At 40.4% G+C, this 24381-nt stretch overlaps 1 protein-coding gene across 1 annotated transcript in view; it reads right to left on the bottom strand.

Moving 5' to 3' along the window:
• Positions 1 to 8356: 8356 nt before the first annotated feature.
• The window catches only part of LOC107774159 (uncharacterized), a 23097-nt gene continuing 7072 nt past the window's right edge, over positions 8357 to 24381 (bottom strand). Inside the window, exons 4-5 of the mRNA XM_075247573.1 lie at positions 8703 to 8948; positions 8357 to 8626 (exon numbers count right to left, since the gene is read on the bottom strand). Of these exons, the coding sequence (XP_075103674.1) occupies positions 8357 to 8626; positions 8703 to 8948 (516 nt within the window). The remainder of the gene's footprint in view (positions 8627 to 8702; positions 8949 to 24381) is intronic.

Below are 24381 nucleotides of genomic sequence, written 5' to 3'. Positions count from 1 at the left end.
AAGGTCGCAATTGCGACAAAAGCATCGCAAATGCGAACTTGGGCTCCCTCTGCAAGGGTCACAAATGCGGCAAAAGGGTCGCAAAAGCGGACTCTGTTGGATTCGCAAATGCGATCCAAAATGTCACAAATGCGGTCGCTGCCCAGCCCAGGATTCTTCGTTGTTGCGAAGTCTTCCTTGCAAATGTGAACAAAACCTGGCATTTGCAAGACCTGCGATAGCTGCTCAGAAATACCAGAAAATTAGAGTGCTTTCACTCCCAACCCACGTCTGAAACTCACTCGAGCCGTCGGGCTCCACTCCGAACACTCACACAAGTCCAACAACACTATACAAACTTGCTCACATAATCGGAACACATAATAACATCAAAAATTAAGAATTACACCTTAAAACCATTTGAATCAAACTTATGAACTTTAAGTTCTTCAATCTACTTCCAACGTGCCGAAATGTACTTACAGTACTCGGATTGATACCAAATTTTGTGTGCAAGTCTTAGATGACATTACGGAACTATTTCCGGTCTCGGAATTTGATTCGGGCCTCGATATCACCAAAACCCACTCCTAACCAAATTTAAAGAACTTCAAAGTTCTTCAAGAACCAACTTTCACTATTAGGCGCCAAAATGCTCTCGGGTTATCCAAAACCCGATTCGAACATACGCCCAAGTCCGAAATTATCATACGAACCTATCGGAATCGTCAAATCCCAACTCTGAGGTCGTTTACTCAAAATGTTGACCGAATCAAACTTGGCCTTTTAAGCCAACCTTAAGGAACCAAGTATTTTGATTTCAACCAAAACTCTTCCAAATCCCGAACCAACCATCCCCGCAAGTCATAAATCAGTTAAAGCAAGTATGGGAAGTCTTATTTAGGGGAACGAGGTTCTATAAATTAAAACAACCAGTCGGGTCGTTACATTCTCCACCTCTTAAACAAATGTTCGTCCTCGAACGGGTTTAGATTCATACCTGAAGTGCTAAACAAGTGTGGATATATTCTCCGCATGTCCTCCTCGAATTCCCAGGTTGCCTTATCGATTGGTTGGACCCTCCACTAGACCTTTACCGTAGAAATCCTCTTGGATCTTAACTGGCGATCTTGTCTATCAACAATGGCAACTGGCTCCTCCTCATAGCCTAAGCTCTCATCTAGCTGAATAGTACTGAAGTCTAACACATGAGACAAGTCGGCGTGATACCTACGACGCATAGACACATGAAAAAGTGGATGAACTCCTGATAAGCTGGGAGGTAAAGCGAGCTCATAGGCAACCTCCTCAACTCGCCTCAACACCTCAATTGGGGCTCAACTTGCCCACCTTCCCGAATCTCATAATACCCTTCATCGGCGAGACTTTTAAGAGAACCTTCTCGTCGACCATAAATGATACATCACGTGCCTTCTAATCTGTGTAACTCTTCTGTCTGGATTGTGCCGTGCGAAGTCTCTCCTGAATCAACTTGACCTTTTTCCAAGGCATCCTTTACCAGGTTAGTACCGTATAACTTAGCCTCACTAGGCTCAAGCCACCCGATGGGAGAACGATATCACCGACCATATAAAACCTCAAATGGAGCCATCTCAATATTGGACTGATAATTGTTGTTGCAAGCAAACTCCGCCAAAGGCAAGAACTGATCCCACTGCCCTTCAATGTCAACCACACATGCTCTCAGTGTGTCCTCTAATATCTGAACTGTCCACTCCGACTGCCCGTCGTCTGAGGGTGGAATGTTGTGTTGAGCTCCATACGGGTCACCAACTCAGACTGGACAGCCCTCCAGAAATTTGAAGTGAACTGAAGGCATCTATCTGATATGATGGAAACAGGCACACCGTGCAACTGAACTATCTCACGAATATAAATCTGTGCCAGCCTCTCTGATGTATAGGTAGTCACAACTGGAATGAAGTATGTTGACTTGGTAAACCTGTCGATAATGACCCAAACCGCATCAGACTTCCACAAGGTCCGCAGCAACCCAACTACGAAGTCCATAGTGATGCGCTCCCATTTCCACTCAAGTATAGTCATCTGCTGAAGTAGGCCCCCTTGCCTCTGATGCTCATACTTAACCTGCTGGCAATTCAGTCATCTAGCTACATACTCCACTATGTCTTTCTTCATTCGCCGCCACCAATATGTTGCCTCAGGTCATGATACATCTTCGTAGTACCTGGATAAATAGAATATCGTGAACCGTGTGCCTCCTCTAGAATCCTCTACCTCAAGCCATCGACATTAGGAACACATAGATGACCCTGGAGTCGCAGAACACCATCCTCGCTAATAGAAACCTCTTTAGAACTACCTGCAACACCGTCTCTCTAAGAACTGCCAAATACAGATTATCGAACTGCCTAGCCTTGATTTGTCCTAATAACTAATATTGAGAAACAACACACGCAAGGACCCGACTGGGCTCTAAAATGTCCAACCTCACAAGTCAGTTAGATAAGGACTGAATGTCCAAAGCTAGTGGCCTCTCCTCTGCTGATATGAATGCCAAGCTACCCATACTCTCAAACTTCCTGCTTAAGGCATATGCTACCATATTTGCTTTTCCCGGATGATAAAGAATGGTGATGTCATAGTCCTTCAGTAACTCAAGCCATCTACATTTCCTCAAATTAAGAACCCTCTGCCTGAACAAGTGCTAGAAACTACGGTAGTCTGTATAAACCTCACAAGACACCCCATACAAGTTATGCCTCCAAATCTTAAGAGCATGAACAATTGATGCCAACTTCAAATCGTGCATGGGGTAGTTCTTATCATGAATCAAGAGCTGACGTAAAGTATATACAATAACTCACCCCTCCTACATCAATACACATCCCAAGCCAACACGCGAAGCGTCGAAATATACTGTATACATCCCTGAACCCAGTGTCGTAGTCAAAGTTGTCTTGAGCTTCTGAAAGCGCGTCTCACAATCATCGGACCAACGAAAAGGAGCACTCTTCTGGGTCAATATAGTCAAGGGTGCTGCAATGGACGAAAAACCCTGCACAAATCGGCGATAATAACCTGCTAACCCTAGGAAACTCTTGATCTCAGTCACTGAAGTAGGACGTGGCCAACTCTGAACTGCCTCAATCTTCTTGGGATCCACCTTAATACCCTCTCCTGATACAACATGTCCCAAGAATGCCACAGAATCTAGCCAAAACTCACACTTGGAGAACTTAGCATATAGCTTCTGTTCTCGCAATGTCTGAAGCACCACTCTCAAATGTTGTTTATGCTCCCCCAGGCTATGTGAGTAAATTAGGATGTCATCAATAAAGACAATGACCAAGGAATCAATATAAGGTCTGAACACCCTGTTCATCAAGTCCATAAATGTCGTTGGGGCATTAGTCAAGCCAAAAGACATCACCAGGAACTCATAATGTCCATATCTAGTACGGAAGGCAGTCTTTGGAACATCTGAGTCCCGAATCTTCAACTGATGTTACCCCGATCGCAAGTTGATCTTAGAAAATACCCAAGCACTATGCAACTGGTCAAACAAATCATCGATACAAGGAAACTGGTACTTGTTCTTGGTGGTGACTTTGTTCAACTGACAATAATCAATGCACATCTACATAGTCACATCCTTCTTCTTCAATAATAACAATGTGATACACTAGGTCTCACAAACCCTTTTGCTAACAACTCCTCAAGTTGTTCCTTTAACTCTTTCAACTCTTTCGGAGCCATGCGGTATGGTGGAATAGATATAGGCTGGGTACTTGGGGCCAAATCAATACAAAAATCAATGTCACGATCTGGTGGCATGCTTGGAAGGTCAGAAGGAAACACATCGGCGAACTCCCTAACTACTGGCACTGAATCAGTTGTCGAAGACTCTGCGGTGGTGTCCCGAACATATACTAGATACGCCAAACAACCCTTCTCGACCAGATGTCGACCCTTCAGAAAAGAGATGACCCAACTGGATGTACTAACGGAGGACTCCAATCTCGACAACTTTGGCATTGCTAAAGTAACAATCTTGGCATGACAATCAAGAATGGCGTGATATGGAGATAACCAATCCATGCCTAGGATGACCTCAAAGTTGATCATATCAAGTAACAGAAGGTCTGCTCTAGTCTCAAACCTACAGAATGTAACCATGCAGGACTGGTATATCCGATACACGGCCACAGAATCGCCCATAGGAGTGGGCACATAAACAGGAGTACCCAAAGACTCACGAGGGATATCCAGGAAATGAGCAAATAGAGATGACACATATGAATAGACCCTAGATCAAACAATACCGAAGCATCCCTACCACAGACAGAAATAGTACCTGTGATCATGGCATCTGAGGCCACTATATCTGGTCTGGCCGGAAAAGCATAGAATCTGGCTGGAGTGATGGCTGGCTGGCCTCCGCCTAGCTGAGCAATGGCTGACTGACCTCCCCTATCTGGCCTCCACCTCTAGGATGTCCCCTGCCAACCTGTCCTCCAACTCTAGGCGGTCGTACGGCTAGTGCTGTAATCATAGGCTGATCACCTTGTTGCACTGCCTTGCCCCGAAGTCTGGGGAAAAATCTCTTCATGTGATCCGGATCCCCACACTCATAACAACCTCGCGGTGCCATAGACTACTATCTTGAAGCCTGACCCTGCTGGCCTAAATACCCACTATAAGAACCCTAAATGGCTGGTGGGTGGTATAAACTATCTGGCATGGCTCTGAAGTAGGCACTAGAAGAACCCTGCTAACCAGAATACCCGCTAGAGGAACCCTGAATAGCTGGCGGGCGGTAAGAACTCTCCGGCATCATACTGAAATAAGGCTTTACCAGATCACCTCAAGGAGGTGGTGGTGGTGCCTAATATGGGGGCCTGATGGGCTGACCCCTCCCAAAGTGGCCTCTACCCCTAGCTGGGGCACCTCTAAACTCTCTAGAGAATCTGATCCTCTTATCCTGCTGCAACTGCTCTCTACCCCTCTGCCGGTAACCCTCAATCCTCCGAGCAATATCCATCACTAGCTGATACTCAATCCCCTTATCAATCTCTCGGGCCATGCTAGCTCGAATACCGGTGTGTAACCCCACAACAAATCTTTGCACTCTCTCTGCGTCCGTAGGAAGCATCATGAGTGCAAGGTGAGATAACTCAGAGAATCTCACCTCATATTCGGTCACAAACATCTGATCCTGCTCGAGTTGCTCAAACTGACACCATAACTCTTCCCTCTTAGAGGGTGGAATATACCTGTCCAATAGAAGTTGTGTAAACTGACCCCAAGTCATAAGAGGAGAACCTGCTGGTCTACCGAGAAAGTAAGACTGCCACTATCTACGGGCTCTGCCCTCTAACTGGAAGGCGGTGAAATCTACTCCATGGGAATCCAATATCCTCATGTTGTGCAGTCTATCCCTTCACCTATCAATGAAATCCTAGACCTCCTCATGACGCTCACCTCCGATGATAGGAGGGTGTAGCCTGGTCCATCTGTCCAATAACTTCTGCAGATCGCCTTTCACATCTGGTCTAGGCTCAAGTACCACTATTGTAACTGGCTGAGCACCACCCGCAGATAGAGTACCCGGAGTTTGATATACGGTAGTTGCATTCTTAGGAGCCGGAGCAGTAGGAGTCTGTGCTCCCCCTCCTGCCTGAGATGTGGCTAGGTCTGCTGGAAATAAACTAGTCTGGTTTATAGAGTCCATGAACCACATCATACGGCCCATGACCTCCTAGAAGCCTGGTGTCATCATGAAGGCCACCGGGGCAAGCGCTACTGCGGGCACCTCGCCCTGCTCCTCAATAATGGGATCCCCTATTGGATCCACCAGTGGTGCAACTGGGGAAGCTCTGGAATGCCCTTGTCTCCTACCTCGGGTCGATGCCCTCCCCTGGCCTCTACCTCGGCCTCTAGCAATGGGGGGAGCGGCTCCTCCTGGGTCTAGAACGCCCGCCGTATGTGTCCTCACCATCTGTGAGATAATAGAAGAAAAAAATTTGGTATACCATGAACTGCACGATAGAATATGAATAAAGAGTAGTTTCCTAACACCCTATAGCCTCTTGAAGATACGTACAGACGTCTCTGTACCGATCCGCAAGACTCTACTAGGTTTGCCCATAACTTGTGAGACCTACGTAAACCTAGTGTTTTGATACCATGTTGTCACGACCCAATTTCCAATTTAGGTCGCGATGGCACCCAACACCAAGGTTAGGCAAGCCAACATTAGTCAACTAATGGGTTTCATTTATGCTACCAAAACATTTCCAATATTTGCTTAGATTAAATTTGAAACATTCGATAATAACGAATAGTTTAGGAAATTTAAAGCTGAAATGGCCAAATGAAGTCATAATTAGGTGATTACATCCCAAAAGAATAGTCTACTGATGTGTGTGCCAGGAACTAGTATCACAAGTATGTGGGCATCTAGTAGAATATACAAAAGAATATATATATCCTACTGCCTGAAATAGAATAGACAATCGAAAGCCAAAGAGAGACTCCATCATGCTGTTGAACGACATCGGAAAGGAGCAGCTCGTCGTGGAATCTTGGCCAAATATCAAGAGTGCGCGTCAGACGGGTAGCCAGATGCACCTGCCTCAGATCCTGTACAATAAGTACAAAAGCATAGTATGAGTACATAAACAATATGTACCCAGTAAGTATCCAGTCTAACCTCGAAGAAGTAGTGACGAGGGGTCGACTTGACACTTACTAGGGTCAATAAATATAATAATATGAAGTTCGATATTCTATTTCGCAATATACATAGAAAGAAACAAGTTTAAACAACAAATAATACTGAAAATCCTCTCATAAATCAATAAATCTAGGCATTTCCTTCATTTAAAACGAGTGATCTTTCAAGCAGAAAATCACACAGATTATATGAGGTTCTGGCTCCATTATCACACACAAATACCACCGAGGACGTTCGGCCTGATCCAACATAAAAGTAAATTGTGCACTGCCGAGGGAGCCCAGGTTCAATCTGCAATAATATGTCTTCAATCTACTTCCAACGCGTTGAAACATACTTACACTACTCGAATTGATACCAAATTTTGCATGCAAGTCTTAAATGATATTATGGGACTATTCCCGATCTCGAAATTTGATTCGGGTCTCGATATCACCAAAACCCGCTCCAAACCAAATTTAAAGAACTTCAAAGTTCTTCAAGAACCAAATTTCACTACTAGGCGCCAAAACTCTCCTGGGTCATCCAAAACCTGATCCGGATATACGCCTAAGTTCGAAATCATCATACAAACCTATTGGAACCGTCAAGTCCTGATTCCGAGGTCGTTTACTCAAAATAGTGATCGAAGTCAAACTTGGCCTTTTAAGCCAACCTTAAGGAACCAAGTATTCTGATTTCAACCCAAACTCTTCCAAATCCCGAACCAACTATCCCTGCAAATCATAAATCAATTAAAGAAAGTACGGGAAGTCTTATTTCGGGGAACGGGGTTCTAGAAAGTAAAACGGTCAGTCGGGTCGTTACAACAAAAGACATATTATATAAAATTTGTATAAAAATAATATTTAAGTTGTATGATATTGTAGTTGTATTTAACTGGGTAGAAATAATGTATGAAAGTTGTAGATAAGTTGCAGATAAGTTGTATAATATATAATTATATTGTATAAATCAAGTACAAAATATACAAATTAACTAGCATGTCTTAGAAGTTAAACACATATATGTACACTGATTCAACATCATAATTCAGAAAACAGAAGAATATGTTTCTGAAGCACAATCTATTAAAGTTCTTACATCGCTCGCTTTAAGTTCTATCACAAGGACTAATGACTTACTATATGTAATACTAACAGCCTTCAACTATAACTGTACATAATTCTTACGAGAGTGACAAAAAGTAATTGCTAAAAAAGAACATAAGAATGAAATAACAGCTGATTATCCCAATGGGGCCTTCACTTCAAGATTTGCTGAAACTGGTAGCAATGGGGATGTCTAGTTCAGAAAAAGACGTATGTATTGATAGATTCTCTAAATTCCTAAATATAAGTTCAATCTGGAGAGAAGAGGGGAGAGAGAAGTGAAAAAAAGGGTATAACTAAATCCCTTCATTGAAGGCACAAATAAAGGATTGGGAGCCTTTTAAGGTGGTTTGTATATATTTTGTAACTAAAATATGTTTAGGTCGGGTAAATACCAGTACATGGATATTTTTCGCAATAAGATTTCAAATAGTATATAGGAATGAAAAAATCCCGTTAGCAAATTACATAAGGTACAACTCATTTTAAATTCTACAACTTTTAATATCCCTAATACCTCTTTCTTTCTTTTTTTTGAGCGAAAAACATGAACTTTATATTATAGCTAAATAGGGTTCAAGGCATTACAGTCATAGATAGTGTCACCTAGGACACATTTGTTACCATAGCTTACTAAACTATTACAAGCAACATTACTTAAGTTTTTAACAAAAACTACTTCTTCCATTTGGTCCCTTCTCAAGATTGATTCCACAAAAAGAGGTGGTTGAACAAAAAGCTTTCTCTTAGTTTCTTTATCCTCATTTTGTTTTGTCATCATGTGTGCTACTTCATTCCCCTGCCTGAAGTTGTGCCTCAGGATCACGTCATTCCTCTGGAGCATTAACAACCTGCATGTAGTTATGATGTCGTTAAAGATGTAATTTTCATTTATATATGCATTGTATTACCTGTATGCAGTCCGTTTCTATTTCGAGAGGAAATAGATTCCATTCTTGAGTAGTGGTGAGTCCCTCTACAAGAGCCAGTAATTTTGATTCCAGTGCTCCATTTATATGGATTGCTTTTGTGAAGCCTACTATCCAACTCTCATTTGTGTTTCTGAAAACACCTCCCAGGCCACTTGGTTGATTTTTATTAAAGTTGGCATCAATGTTAAGCTTGTACCACCCCTTTGGAGGTTTATGCCATTTTACCTGAATGTGTTTATTCTTTAAAGAGCTGTTTGTATTATCAGTTAGGAGCTTGTATTAAAGGGCTCTTTATATTATGAGATTTATATTAATAGTGTTGGAGGAATTATTTTGGTTGTTATTATTTCTGTTAGTCCAGGTATTCCACAGGATAAAAGGAAAAAGGGTGTTATGAAGATTAACATTCAATTTCCTTACTTGGAGAAGCCAGTGGGTGCCGTTAGTATTGTATTTAAATTGCCATCCTGCATTGTCCCAAATAGAACTACTAGCCTTACATTTGAAAAAAATATGGAAAGGTGTTTCTTCTTCTGTCTTACAAATGGGGCACATAGGATCAATGTTTATGGTGATGTGGGCTAGATAGGTTCTACAAGGAAGCCGATTGTGAAGGCATTGCCACATGAAGAATTTTATTTTGTTTGGACAATTTTGTTTCCAAATCCAATCAAAATCTAAGTTACTAGGTTTTGACGCCTCTATTAGTGTGTAACAAGACTTTGTGGAGAATATACCCTTGTTAGTCATTGACCAGATCGGCATATCCCATTTTGGCCCATATTTTCTAATTCTAACTTTAAAAATCTATTGCTTTATAGTGTTCGGGAGTGCAAATGAGAGATTGTTAAAAATCTAGTTTGTACCATCATGGATGTCTCTAATTCTTATATTTAGGTCTTTAGGAGAGAGAGGCCCCTCAATTAGGCCCCGTAAATTTCTTGCCTCTGGAATCCAATTTGTGTTCCAAACATCCATATTGGTTTTTAAATGAGGTGATCAGGTTATTCCTTTATTGCACACAGTCCACTCTTTAAAATGCTTTGCCAAATAAAAGAGTGGGATTTTATGGCTTTACTATAGCCATATGTCGTGGTAATTAAGTTTACCCAAGGAGTTGTAGTATTTGATATGTCTCCATGCTAAACTTGATAGTAAGCTTATATTTTTTGTTTTTGCATCTTTAATACCAAGACCTCCATTAGATTTTGGTTGGCAAATAGTAGACCACTTTATTAAGTGAAGTCTTTTCTTTTCAGATGTAGTACCCCAAATAAACCCTAATACCTTTTTCTTGAGATTCCCTAACCTAAAAGTATCCTTATATATCTCTCTTGAGATTCTCTCACCTAAAAATATCCTTATATCTCTCTCTTGAGATTCTCTCTCACCTAATATGTATAACTTCAATGCCTCTTCTCCTATTATTAATATGTGTTTGATGTATGCTAATAATAAATATACTAGTATACAATATATTATATAGTACAAGCTAATATGAAATGGTATTTAAGTATACAATATAATCGGGGGTGGGGAGGGGTGGTGGTGGTGGTATGTACCTCAAATAGATTTTGACATTAGTTACTTATTTGAATTGGGGATAACCATGCGTTGTAGCTTAGCTGATCGACTGTCACAGAGTACATGAACGTCTAGAGAAATAACATAGTCTACTACATTGTTTACTGATTACAACAAAAATACAACTAGAATAGAGAAGGAGGGTCAAGATCTGTGAATGCCATGCAGATACCTCAACAATCTTCCAAGCCTGTAACTTCGATCAGTGACTGCCACTGGGACCGAAAGCACCTGGATCTGCACATAAGGTGCAGGGGGTAACGTGAGTACACCAACTCAATAAGTAACAAGCCCAACCTATAGACTGATAGGTAGTGACGAACGTAACCTCAACAGAGAATAGAAATAAGGTGTGCAGTATGTAAGCACGTGATTTTTGACCCTCCCCGAGGATTTTCACATTTTTTTTAGCATAAATATGTAATTGGGTCTAATATAGCCATTTTGACTATTTTTACTTTATTTCGTTGCAAAAAGAAAAAAATCACAAAATACATATATAAATTTTAGTTTATGTATTTCTCACAAACTTGAAAAAATACAAAAATTGTACTTTATTTTGGTACTTCATATAAATTCGAAAATTACAAAAATATATGGTTCTATTAATGTTTTATAGTCATTTTAATTTTGAAAAATATAAAAATATATTACTTTATATTTTATTTTTGTATAAAAATAAAAATTACAAAAAATAGTTTTATTAATATTTTGTAGCTATTTTAATCTCGAAAAGTATGAAGAAAATAATAATATAGTTTTGTCTTAAATAATTAGTCTTATTTTAGTAGCTATTTTGCTTACATAATCAGTTGAGCAACGTCGTGTTCCTATTTCTCGGGTCCGGGCAAAAGAATAATATTCGGGTTCAAACTATCCAGTTTTAGGCCTAATTTTCGGACCTAGCCCATAATAATCCGAGTCCACCACACATGAGGGGATACGCATGGGGAACACGGACGGAATCCCGTACACGGGGAACCCCACCACGCGTGGGGACATAAGTCTCGAACCCCACCACGCGTGGGGCTCATTTTTCTGGGCAAACCCATTACAAAAGACACGGACAAAACATTTTGAAGGGGGGATTTCTTGAAGAATTGAAAAGGGACAGGATTTTGGAAAAATTTGAAAACTGGGCACTGTTCCTTCGTCTTCTTCCAAAAAGAAGAAGAATAAAAACGATAGAAAACCCTACTCCAAAACCCTCACGTAAAACCACCCGCAAAACCTAGAAGACTACCGTCCGAACACCACCCCGTCACCCTCCTCCTCCTGGCTCCATCACCTCATCGCCAAACACCTACCCAGACCACCACCAAACCCTGCCTCCATCCAAACCAGTCCAAGGAAAACCCTAGCGAACGACCACACCATCCCTTCCGGCAGCCCCACAAACCCGTCGACCTACTGTCACAACCAAACAGGCCCGTCACCTTCCCCATCACCCCTACACCCTACTGTCCAAACCAACGTCACAACCAGCAACCCCCGTCAGCAGTCTCCCTCCCGTCATAGCCTCGCCAGTCGACGACCAAACAGCCCGTCTCACGCTCCACCGTGAAACCGCCATAGCCATCAACAAACACCACCTCCCGTCAAACCCCCTCCTCCTCACGTCCAGCAAAATCACCATTTCCAACTTCCCCACAACCACAGCTGCTCCCCGTCGTCGCACCCCCCCCTCCCGTCGACAACAACCCACTGCCGCTGCCCAGCTCGATCGTCCAAACACCCTCTCACGCACAGCCCGAACAAAAACCCAGCACTTCCGCCATTGTTAGTCCAACAAGCAGCTACTGTTGCGTGCCAAGCAGTCGTTGCTGCGCTTCCAGGCAATGCACAGCTGCTCCTTCCTCGCGTCCAAACGACCCCTTTTTCTGCTTCATCCTCCTCGCGTCGACGCCGTTCAAACGCCCGTCAGCAGCCCCCTCGCGTCGACCTTACTGTTGTCGACGTTGTTTCATCTTACCAACAATCTCAGGTCGTTGACAGACTTGGTCCGAGCTTTCTGTTTTCCGTCGAGGTCGACTTTGGTTCGTCGAGGTCCGGTACGTCGAGCTTGACGTCGAGGTTCCGTCGTTCCGTCATTGGAGAGGTTTCCGATAGTTGTCGGGACAGTTTGGTTGTTGTTCTTGCTTCAAACAGGTGCATACACATTTCCAAACTTGTTATATTTGCTTAAATGGAATGAAATGATATGGATTTCCTATGCACTGTTTGTGTATCGGATTTGTTGAATATCTCCTCCTTTGTTTCATTATTTTCAGTAGCTATTGGACATTTTGTTTCTTCATGTTTAAATTGTTGTTATCCAAATATTTGTCGTGATAGGGGTTTGCACATATTCTGAAAGGTGTTAATTACTTAGTTTGTCGTAATAGTTGTTTATACATGTGGTAGTAATGTTAAAATTTTAGCAGCAATTTTAATTCCGCAGAAAAATACCCGCTTCATCAAATGAGTTCAATTTATAACCCATGATCTCGTGAAGTAGTAGAAAACGTAGTTATTTTAGTCTTGTCCTTTTTCTAAAAGAAAAAAAAAGAAAAAAATAAATAAATGAATAAATAAAAATGAGACGAGCCTCGCCAAATAAAATACAAGCTGCAGGGCCCTCTAAATGTATATATTAAATACTTAGATTCCGGGACGGGCCGTTTTTAGCAAATTTCACGGCCCTACCCAAAATAATAATGCGCTAGTTGCTTTAGGCGCGCCTTCAATAATTTATTCTCCTTAAACTCGGGTGCACATTTATGTGACCCAAATCCAAATCTCAACGAAGTCGAAATGTGTCTCTAATCACGGGTACATCGATTGTGACGTGGTCGGAGATGCATTTCCATGACGTTGCAAATTCCTTAAAAAAAACAAGAATGAGATGAGCCTCGCCGAATAAAAATACAAATTGCGGGGCCCTCAGTAAATACTTGTGTTAAAATTATCTAGAATCCAGGAGGGTCGTTTAGCGAATTTCACGGCCTTCCCAAAAAACAACACGATAGTCTCTTTAGGCGCGTGTTTAATAATCTACTTTCTTAAAACTTGGGTGTGCATTTCATGCGACCCAGATCCAAATCCCAAAACATCAAATAAAATATGTTCCAGATTGTGGGTGCATTTCATCTGACGCAGTCGAAAGACATGTTTTAAGCGATGTTCACATTCTTTTGAAATAATAACAATAAAGCGGTAAAAAGTTAAAATTGGCACATTGGTTCATAATTGTATTTAAAATCAGATAAATAAGCCGAATATGACAGTTGAGCGACCGTGCTAGAACCACGGAACTCGGGAATGCCTAACACCTTCTCCCAGGTTAACAGAATTCCTTATCCGGATTTCTGGTGCGCAGACTGTAATATGGAGTCATTCTTTTCCTCGATTCGGGATTAAAATTGGTGACTTGGGACACCCTAAATCTCCCAAGTGGCGACTCTGAAATAATTAAACGAATCCCGTTTCGATTGTCCTTTAATTGGAAAAAACTCCCTTGTGCCCCCGCGGGTGCGTAAAACGGAGGTGTGACAGCTCTGGCGACTCTGCTGGGGACTATTTTAAAACCCAGAACCACTGGTTCAGGGTTAAGAATTCGAGCTTAGAATAATTGTTGTTATTTGGCTTTATTTATTATCTGATTTTTACATGATATATGCTTAATGTGCTAAATGATGCTTTTACCGCTTTAATATTATCTGAATTGTGTATATAAAACTGCTACGAAACCCTTCTTTCTGAGTCTTCTGAATTTATGGTGTACACGTGCGCGTGACCCACCTTTCTGTCAAAGTCATACCAAATAAGACGAAGTTGGGACAAGTAACTAGGCCGGGTAGACTTTCGTGCTCCCGGTACGTTGCCCCCACTTCGGCTCAAGCTGTCCGTTTGGGTAAGCCAGGTTTAGAACAATATGCCTCAGGTTTTTACCTAGAATAACTCAACTTCATGCCGGATCCCTAGTAAGAGCGTTTATTTGCATCATGTGCATTCGACTTAGGGGACTCAACACATGGGTTGGGTCCGTCTAGGACAAGCAACCTGAAAATAATAGACCATCTTTGGCATCCTATGTGCTACATGTTATATTTATTCAAGGGTGAATGGGTCATTTGGCGGACCAATGATATTTGCGGACAAATGACACTCCTTATCATGCTGATCACGTTAAATAAGAAAGTTGCACGATTTTTAGATAAGCATGCTATTATGTTAATTAAGCACATGAGGAACATTGTGGAATTCAAGAAGCCTTAGTATTCCATATGTCCCCCACACTTCATTTTTTTGGTAAAAGCACATGGGGAACATTTGTGGAATCCAAGAAGCCTTGGTATTCCATATGTCCCCCACACTTCATTTTTTGGGAAAAGCACATGGGGAACATTTGTGGAATCCAAGAAGTCTTGGAATTCCCCTATGTCCCCCACGCTTCATATGTTGGGAAAAGCGCATGGGGAGCATTTGCGGAATCCAAGAAGTCTTGGAAATCATTATGTCTCCCATGCCACATTTTTGAAAGAAATAATAAATATAAAAAATAAAAATACAAATAAAACAAAGCATGAAAATTCAAAAAGATTTTGTATGTTGTCATCATTTTCCACATATAAGAAAACCGTGAAAAAAGGAGAAAATAACAGCATAGAGAAAAAGTCCGAGTAGAGTCGAAGCTCTGCCGAAATTTTGAGAAAATGAAAAAATGTCTTATTAAGTTTGTTTTATTAGCAAGTCTTGTTTTGAAAAAATGTCAAAAAGTCCAAAAGTTTTATTATGTTAAAAAAAAGGGAGTCGGACGTTGAAAGTGGTTTTATTATTGCAAATATATATATAAAAAAATAAAAAAAAATAAAAAAAATCCAAAAAGTTTTTCTTTATTTCCAAAAAATGTATATATATCTTTATCTTGTTGCAAGAACATTTGTCTTGCCAAAAGTTTTTAGAATCCCAAATTTCAAAACAAATAATCCAAAAATATTTTCCATTATTGACTTCTTTAGAAAGTATTTCTAGTTGTTTCTTTTAAAAAATAAAAATAAAAATAAAAAAAATATAATATAAAAAAAACAAATCCGAAAATATTTTGATTCTTCTTTCAAAAATTGAAAAGAAAATTCAAAATTCAAAAAAATATTTTAGAAGCATTTCTTATATTAAAGGTAAAATTCCAAAAAATATATTCTTCTTTTTCTTTAGAATAAAAAATAATACAAATGAAAATTCAAAAAATATATCTTAGAAGTGTTTCTTTTAAAAAGAAAATCAATCAAAAATCAAAAAAATATACTTCCTTTCTTCTTTTAAAGTAGTTTTCAAATTCAAAAAAAAAAGGTTAGTTCATCTACTTATTCTTGATTGTCCGAACTACGCGGGTTTGATTCTCACCGGATGTGAGATACGTAGGCAACCCTCATCGGGTCCAACCCCACCTTTTGCTAAAAAGCCAAAAACAAATAAATAATGATAATATGTCAAATTTTAATTTTGTTATAAATAAGTTAGGTGATGTTGTTTTGTCATAAATAGCCGAATGTTCCCGAAAGGGACGCCGGAAGGCTGACTTTGCATAAACTGCCACCTTTGGGTCATTTTTAAGACTTGGTCCAGTCGACCCCCACAGCCTTAAAAAATCTTCGTCCCCGATACGTTGACAGGCCGTGTTTGCAATATTGAGTTTCCTATTTTTGAAAAACAATAAAAGAGTCATAACTAAGTCAGGAGATGTTGTTTGTCATAAATAGCCGAATGTTCCCGAAAGGGACGCCGGAAGGCTGACTTTGCGTAAACAGCCACCTTTTGGGTCATGTCTAGGAGTTTGGTCCAGTTGACCCACACAGCCTTAAAAAGCTTCGTCCCCGAGACGTCGAAAGGCCGTGTTTGCAACACAAGGTTTTTATCGTAATTTAAAAAAAAAGAAGAAGAGTCAAGAGTAAACGGTCAGGTGAATGCCGTTTGGATGTTTAGTCAAAAAAAATGAAAAAATAAAATAAGCCGAGCCAGCTTCGGCCGCGTCTTAAACCGTTCTTGCCGAAATAGCCTTAGAGTATCTTTCAGTTGTCGAAAGGCTATTTTCATAAAAGAATGGACAAGTGTGTAAAGTGTCATAAAATAATCCTCCCCGACCTCAAAATTCATGTGAAGTTTGGAGGGGGCCACATTTGCAAAAATAACCGTTTGGTTGCATTTGTCAAACAGAGAAAGGGAGCTAGCCTTTTGTTTTTGAGTTTGTAAAGCTTTTGATTAAAATATGTGGGTTGTTTGATTTTTGAGTTTGTAGGTCATATTCAAACCTTTTAAACCCAGTTTGTTCTAATATGAAAAATGTTTAGTATTGTTTATCTTTCAGCGGTCCGAACTACGCAAGGTCTGATTCATGCGGGGACATGATACGTAGGCAATCTCCATAAGACTCGACCACCACTAAATAAAAAATAAAAAAATAATAATAACAATAAAAAAAGAATAAATAAATAAAGGAAAGTGTGGGAAATTTCCAGAGGGGCACAATTGTCTGACTGCTTAGGTGCATTGTATCTCTGATATATGATTGTCTGTCAAATGCCCTAACGCTAACGTTGATGGCTTCCCTTTGCTTTGTTCATATATAGAAAAGTGGTTGGTTGTGGTAACTCCTCCCTGCAAAGCAAAATCAAAGGACAATGGCTCAGAACCGTAGAACCGAGTGGGTCGGTACTGATAACCGACAACAATTGATCGAACGGAACAGCGGGTTGGTAGAAGAAGTGAGAATGCTGAGACAGCATGTGGCAGACATGTATCAGGCATGGATAACGGGAAAAGCACCACCCCCTCCGCCGCCAAGTCTCTTGAGCTCGGTCATTTCCCAAGCACCCAACACCATAATGGAAGATCCCCCATACTCTCCATCCCAACCCACTTATGGCAGCTTTCCCAGCTACCCGAGTAGCTCCATCACTCCTCAATGCTTCTCCGCTCCCCAACACCACTTCTTTCCCCGCCATACTTCACTTTCCAGGCACCCGGCTCCACAAAATGCCTACCCACCTACACAAGCCTACCAAAAGCCACCTGGATCAGGTTTCCGGCCCTGTCAACATGCAAGAATGAAGAGGCTATTGAAACGAGGAAAGACTCTCACCCCTATCGGAGTATCTTATGCCAGTCTGTTTGGAAGGCTAAGGCATGCTGGCTTGATTGAGCCACTCCCCGCATGTACTCCAGATCCACTTGCAAGGAACTTTGATCCGGCAGCGCGATGCGCATACCACTCCAATGTCGTAGGGCACAACGTTGAGAGCTGTCGTACTTTGAAAAGGGAAGTGGAAAGAATGATCCAAGAAGGGCGGATTGTGATCAATAACAGTGACATGGAGCACTCGAACCCTATCGAGAACTTGTTGACAGAGGGTGACGATGTTGAAGCGGGTAATGGTCTTGGCAGTATTGACGCAAAGCTCAGTGGCTAAGATGCCAATTTTTTGGAGGACGCTTCGTTCCTTGGTCAGCAAGAGAGAAGCTTGTGGTGGCTTATTTTGTGGTCATTTCTGTTGTTCGGATTATTAAGGTTGTAATTGGGATTTTGTCCTGTGTCAAACCTTCTTATCTTTCCATTTTGTCATAGCAGTTTGTTTAAACTTTGTCCAGTTTGTGTTAGGATTTTATTCTGGTTGTTTTGTTTGTTTTATTATTCAAACCATTCCGTCGGTAGTCCAATACAAAGTCGGTCTTTTGTTAGTTCCAGTCGTCTTTTGTTTAGTCCTTTTATCATTTCGTTCAATGCCGATTCTAGGGACATGACATGTGCACACACTTTGGGCCTAGTCTTTAAAGTTAATCATAAAACCCTGGAAAGGCGATCAGACCATTTAAAGAAAATAAGGACGGTTTGAGATTATTCAGAGCTCGAGTCATGTGGAACTGGGGCAAGTTAAGCACAAAGAAAACCGTTAAAAGCATGATTCGCCAAATTGGCATGAGGGTCGGTCATGATAATGAGAGTGTCGCCCAACGGTGCTTAGAAATGACAAAGGAAAAATAAAATGTTTAACATAATTGTCAAGTCCAGCACCATCAGAAGAGACTACAAATTTAAAGTGTGTTGTTTGCACTTGGCATGTTTTGAAGACTGGAATGACGAAGGCATTTTGTTCTGCTACCCAAACACTCTATCCTTCGTTACCCCTTTTGATCCTTATTTATTTTTCTTTCATACCCCTCGTTCGGAATCAGTAACAACGAAAAAAAGAGAGAAAGAAAGAAAACAACAACGAAAAAAAGAGAAAGAAAGAAAACAACAACGAAAAAAAAGAGAAAAGAAAAGAAAAGAAAATTGATAACAAAGAAAAAAAAAAGAAAATCAAATGAAAAAAAGGAATTGGGAACTACGTTTGACCTGATTCCTCAAAGAGGATACGTAGGCGCTTCACGGCTCGGTCATAGTTTTGAAAAATGAAAAAAAATCAATTAAAATATCCCCAAGCAAGAAATTGGGGCAAAAGGTTGCGTTTGTTGCAAATAAATCTAATTCCGAAGGTTGTAACTAATAACCCAAAATTAATGTATTTTTGAGCCTTTTATACCCTTTCTTTCTAGCCTATCCAAAACCCACATTACGGTCCAAAGAAAGACCTTCTGATCAGTCTTTAAAAAATGCCAAGTCGGACAAATGAAGAGTCTTACCGGCGAACATAACATTCTGTTCCACAACAGAAAGGACTCTAATCTCCAACAGAGAGAGTCATACCGGCAACACTCCAAAATCTCCAGCTGGAAAGTGATACAAATGAGAGAGTCTTATCGGTGAAAATCTTCACGGACACCATAAGACGATGAAAGCTGAGAGAAAAACCAAAATGAGAGAGGCTTGATAGTGTAAACCCTTCGGGCAATACAAGTCGAATAAGATTAGGAATCAGATGGGGAATCGCCAATTGAAGATCTTGAAAGATGATTGACGGTGGAGGATAGGCCACATACGCATGTCATGGCCGTTAGAGTCGGTATCTGCGTTTGATAGATTTTTATTTATAGTTTCTTTTGTAAAAGAGTCATCGTTTCATTTGTCTTTTATTTTGTTTCTTTTATCTTTCTCCTTTCATAGAAAAGTTCCCCAATAGAGTCTGTCGGGCCAGAACAAGTATGAAATGACTTCAAATATGCCATCAGCTTTTCAAGATAAGATCTGACTAGTACATCCAAATGGTATAGTCAGCAAGGAACAAGCGCGAGGCCAGTGTTAATAAAGATATCCCCAGCAAAAGGGAATTGACAAAAGGATTGACAAGCGTCAAGAGGGATATCCTTGCCAAAACCAAGGTTATAAACCTCAAAGACAAGGCCCGTGAACAAAGCAAGGAGAGCAGTGAGCATGATTTGGCGAAATCCATACTAGACTAAAAGGTCGGGGAAATGCCAGTTTCCAAGCTATGCCACAAAAGAAGAGGGATATCCCCCAGCAGGAAGGGATTATCCCCAGCACATAATATCATCCCCAACAAGTTGTTGAACGCAGAGCAAGGAAGGAGAAAGGGAAAGCCATCCCAGTAGGAGTATCACAACCAACCACCATGTTTTAAACTAACAAATTTTGTTTGATTTGAAACAGGTAAAGGAAATGGCATTGATGCAGAAACGCATGCCACAAGGGATATTATCAAACTGGGGCAGAAAATTTTCCTTCCATTTAGAAAATTTTCTGGAAGTCAGGCACCCCCAGCTGATAACATTTTACCCCCCAACAGGTGAGTAAATAATTCCCCAACAGTGTTATCCCTAGCAGTTGCGAGGAGTCCAACACAAGGTTGGAAAGTCGGTATCCTCAGCGATTCCTTTCGGGGAAAGGCAAAACGACTCTCAAGGGAGGTAGTCTTCGAAGGAAGAAGCTATGAAAAAAAAAATAATAATAAAAAAAAAGAGGAATAAAAGATAATAATGAAAAAAAAAAGAAAAAAGGGTAAAAAGTCATCCTCATCTAAATAATCCCCAACAGTCTCGAGGGAAGACAACACAAGTAAGTAAATAATTCAAAAAAAAAAAAAAAGAAAGCGAAGGTTTCGTTAATAGGAGACGCACTTCCTAGTTTGAAATCATTAGAGTTCTACCCATAGGAGATGCATTTCCTCCTAAGTTCGTTTTAGTTTCACCTATAGGAGATGCATTTCCTCCTAAGTTTGAGTTTTACCCATAGGAGATGCATTTCCTCCTAATATTGTTTTAGTTCATTCATAGGAGATGCATTTCCTCCTAGGTTTGTTTTAGTTTCACCCATTAGGAGATGCATTTCCTCCTAAGTTTGTTTTAGTTTCACCCATAGGAGATGCATTTCCTCCTAAGTTTGTTTTTACCCATAGGAGATGCATTTCCTCCTAAGTTGTTGTTAAAATTAAAAAAAAAATAATAATAAAAATGACCTAGTCTGATGAACCTTCTCCTAGGATCAAAATCTTAGTCTGACGAATTTTTCTCCTAAGATAAAGACCTAGTCTGATGAACCTTCTCCTAGGATCAAAATCTTAGTCTGATGAATCTTTCTCCTAAGATACCAAAAACAAACAAGACCTAGTCTGATGAACCTTCTCCTAGGATCAAAATCTTAGTCTGATGAATCTTTCTCCTAAGATAACCAAAAAACAAAAATGACCTAGTCTGATGAACCTTCTCCTAGGATCAAAATCTTAGTCTGATGAATTTTTCTCCTAAGATACCAAAAAAAACAAAAATGACCTAGTCTGATGAACCTTCTCCTAGGATCAAAATCTTAGTCTGATGAATCTTTCTCCTAAGATACCAAAAAAACAAGACCTAGTCTGATGAACCTTCTCCTAGGATCAAAATCTTAGTCTGATGAATCTTTCTCCTAAGATACCTAATAAAAAAAATTAAAAAGTCTGATGAACCTTCTCCTAGGATCCAAATCTTAGTCTGACGAATTTTTCTCCTAAGATAGAGACCTAGTCTGATGAACCTTCTCCTACGATCCAAATCTTAGTCTGATGAATCTTTCTCCTAAGATACCAAAAAACAAAAATGACATAGTCTGATGAACCTTCTCCTAGGATGCAAATCTTAGTCTGACGAATTTTTCTCCTAAGATAGAGACCTAGTCTGACGAACCTTCTCCTAGGATCCAAATCTTAGTCTGATGAATCTTTCTCCTAAGATACCAAAAAGAAAAGACCTAGTCTGATGAACCTTCTCCTAGGATCAAAATCTTAGTCTAATGAATTTTTCTCCTAAGATAGAGACCTAGTCTGACGAACCTTCTCCTAGGATCAAAATCTTAGTCTGATGAATCTTTCTCCTAAGATACCAAAAAAAAAACCTAGTCTGATGAACCTTCTCCTAGGATCAAAATCTTAGTCTGACAAATTTTTCTCCTAAGATAGAGACCTAGTCTGATGAACCTTCTCCTAGGATCAAAATCTTAATCTGATGAACCTTTCTCCTAAGATACCAAAAAAACAAAATCTTAGTTTGATGAATTTTTCTCCTAAGATAGAGACCTAGTCTGATGAACCTTTTCCTAGGATCAAAATCTTAGTCTGATGAATCTTTCTCCTAAGATACCAAAAAAAAAAAAAAAAAAAACAACGTCTGAATTTGAAAGAAAAAAAAAACGTTAGAAAAAAAAAGGAAAAAAAAGAGAGTCACTTTTAGTTGTCTTAAGATTATCAATGTTTAGTTTTCCTAAAGCCAGGTGCCCACCTGTATAACGAGAGGAATACATTTTGCATTTCATGTCCCAGGCACCCACCTGTATAACGAGAGGAATACATTTCAGTCTTTACATTTCAAGCATGGAAGTTAGGCGCCCACCTGTATAACAAGGGAATACATTTCAGTCTTTACATTTCAAGCATGGAAGTTAGGCGCCCACCTGTATAACAAGGGAATATATTTCAGGTTATATTTTATTTTAGGAGACTCACTTCCTAAATTGAGATTTTACCCGTAGGAGATGCACATCCTGGTCTAGTCTTTAGTTCACTCTCAGCACTGCATCAGCAGTATCAGTGGGTTACGATTTTGCTAACAACTCACCAAACCTTCCCAGTGCAAACTGGGTGAGGAAATTTCATTTGTGTTTATGTTGGTTGTCAGGAGTCTGCCTGTAAGAGCGGAGGTTGTTATATGTCAAAGATTGAAGAAGTTAGGGGTCCGCCTGTAGAACAGAGGAACATCGTTCAAGGTCAAGCCGTAACCCATTGGAGGCAGAAGGCTACAACAAAATCCCCAGCATTCAATCCAAGTTAGAAACAACAAGAAGCTCGCCTCAAAAATGCGAGTCAACAGTCTGAGATAGTCAACGAAAGCTAGTCACAAAAACAAAAAGAAAAAAAAAGAAGAAAAAGAAAAAAAAAGAAAAATGAATGAATCCGAAGCACGGAAGTGGAGAACAGATGTGATCTGCTCAAGAACTAGCGCCTACAACTAGCAAGTATCAAGGTTCAAATCCAAAGTCTGTATGAAGCGCCATTCAAGACTCAAGATCAAGTTTCAGAAGACTTAGAGATAGGAATCCTTGTAACTAGTGGCTGATAGGCTTAGTTAGTCTTTTTCAGTTTTCATTTTTGTTGTAATGATAGGACCGCGGACCGGAACCTCAACGGAACGACACCTCGATCGGCTCTTCACCTCGGTACACTTTACCATCTCTCGCATTTCCGAACTACACGTGGCCTGATTCCTGTATAACCAAGGATATGTAGGCAGCTCAGATACCAGGGCTCGGTCACATCCCCTTCTTTTTTCCCTAGTGTGGTCCCTCCAAATAATGGTCGGGTCAAAAACATGTCTAGTCGTTCTTTGTCGGAAAACTCTTCGTGTTTCTAGTTAAAGAGGGGCAGCTGTAAGCACGTGATTTTTGACCCTCCCCGAGGATTTTCACATTTTTTTAGCATAAATATGTAATTGGGTCTAATATAGCCATTTTGACTATTTTTACTTTATTTCGTTGCAAAAAGAAAAAAATCACAAAATACATATATAAATTTTAGTTTATGTATTTCTCACAAACTTGAAAAAATACAAAAATTGTACTTTATTTTGGTACTTCATATAAATTCGAAAATTACAAAAATATATGGTTCTATTAATGTTTTATAGTCATTTTAATTTTGAAAAATATAAAAATATATTACTTTATATTTTATTTTTGTATAAAAACGAAAATTACAAAAAATAGTTTTATTAATATTTTGTAGCTATTTTAATCTCGAAAAGTATGAAGAAAATAATAATATAGTTTTGTCTTAAATAATTAGTCTTATTTTAGTAGCTATTTTGCTTACATAATCAGTTGAGCAACGTCGTGTTCCTATTTCTCGGGTCCGGGCAAAAGAATAATATTCGGGTTCAAACTATCCAGTTTTAGGCCTAGTTTTCGGACCTAGCCCATAATAATCCGAGTCCACCACACATGAGGGGACACGCGTGGGGAACACGGACGGAATCCCGTACACGGGGAACCCCACCACACGTGGGGACATAAGTCTCGAACCCCACCACGCGTGGGGCTCATTTTTCTGGGCAAACCCATTACAAAAGACACGGACAAAACATTTTGAAGGGGGGATTTTTTGAAGAATTGAAAAGGGACAGGATTTTGGAAAAATTTGAAAACTGGGCATTGTTCCTCCGTCTTCTTCCAAAAAGAAGAAGAATAAAAATGATAGAAAACCCTACTCCAAAACCCTCACGTAAAACCACCCGCAAAACCTAGAAGACTACCGTCCGAACACCACCCCGTCACCCTCCTCCTCCTAGCTCCATCACCTCATCGCCAAACACCTACCCAGACCACCACCAAACCCTGCCTCCATTCAAACCAGTCCAAGGAAAACCCTAGCGAAAGACCACACCATCCCTTCCGGCAGCCCCACAAACCCGTCGACCTACTGTCACAACCAAACAGGCCCGTCACCTTCCCCAGCACCCCTACACCCTACTGTCCAAACCAACGTCACAACTAGCAACCCCCGTCAGCAGTCTCCCTCCCGTCATAGCCTCGCTAGTCGACGACCAAACAGCCCATCGCACGCTCCACCATGAAACCGCCATAGCCATCAACAAACACCACCTCCCGTCAAACCCC

Source organism: Nicotiana tabacum, chromosome 3 (genome assembly GCF_000715075.1).
Source record: "Nicotiana tabacum cultivar K326 chromosome 3, ASM71507v2, whole genome shotgun sequence".
In the NCBI taxonomy this organism is placed as follows: domain Eukaryota; kingdom Viridiplantae; phylum Streptophyta; class Magnoliopsida; order Solanales; family Solanaceae; genus Nicotiana; species Nicotiana tabacum.
The sequence above is the reverse complement of the archived record's forward strand: the minus strand, read 5'-3'. Positions and strand labels throughout refer to the sequence as shown.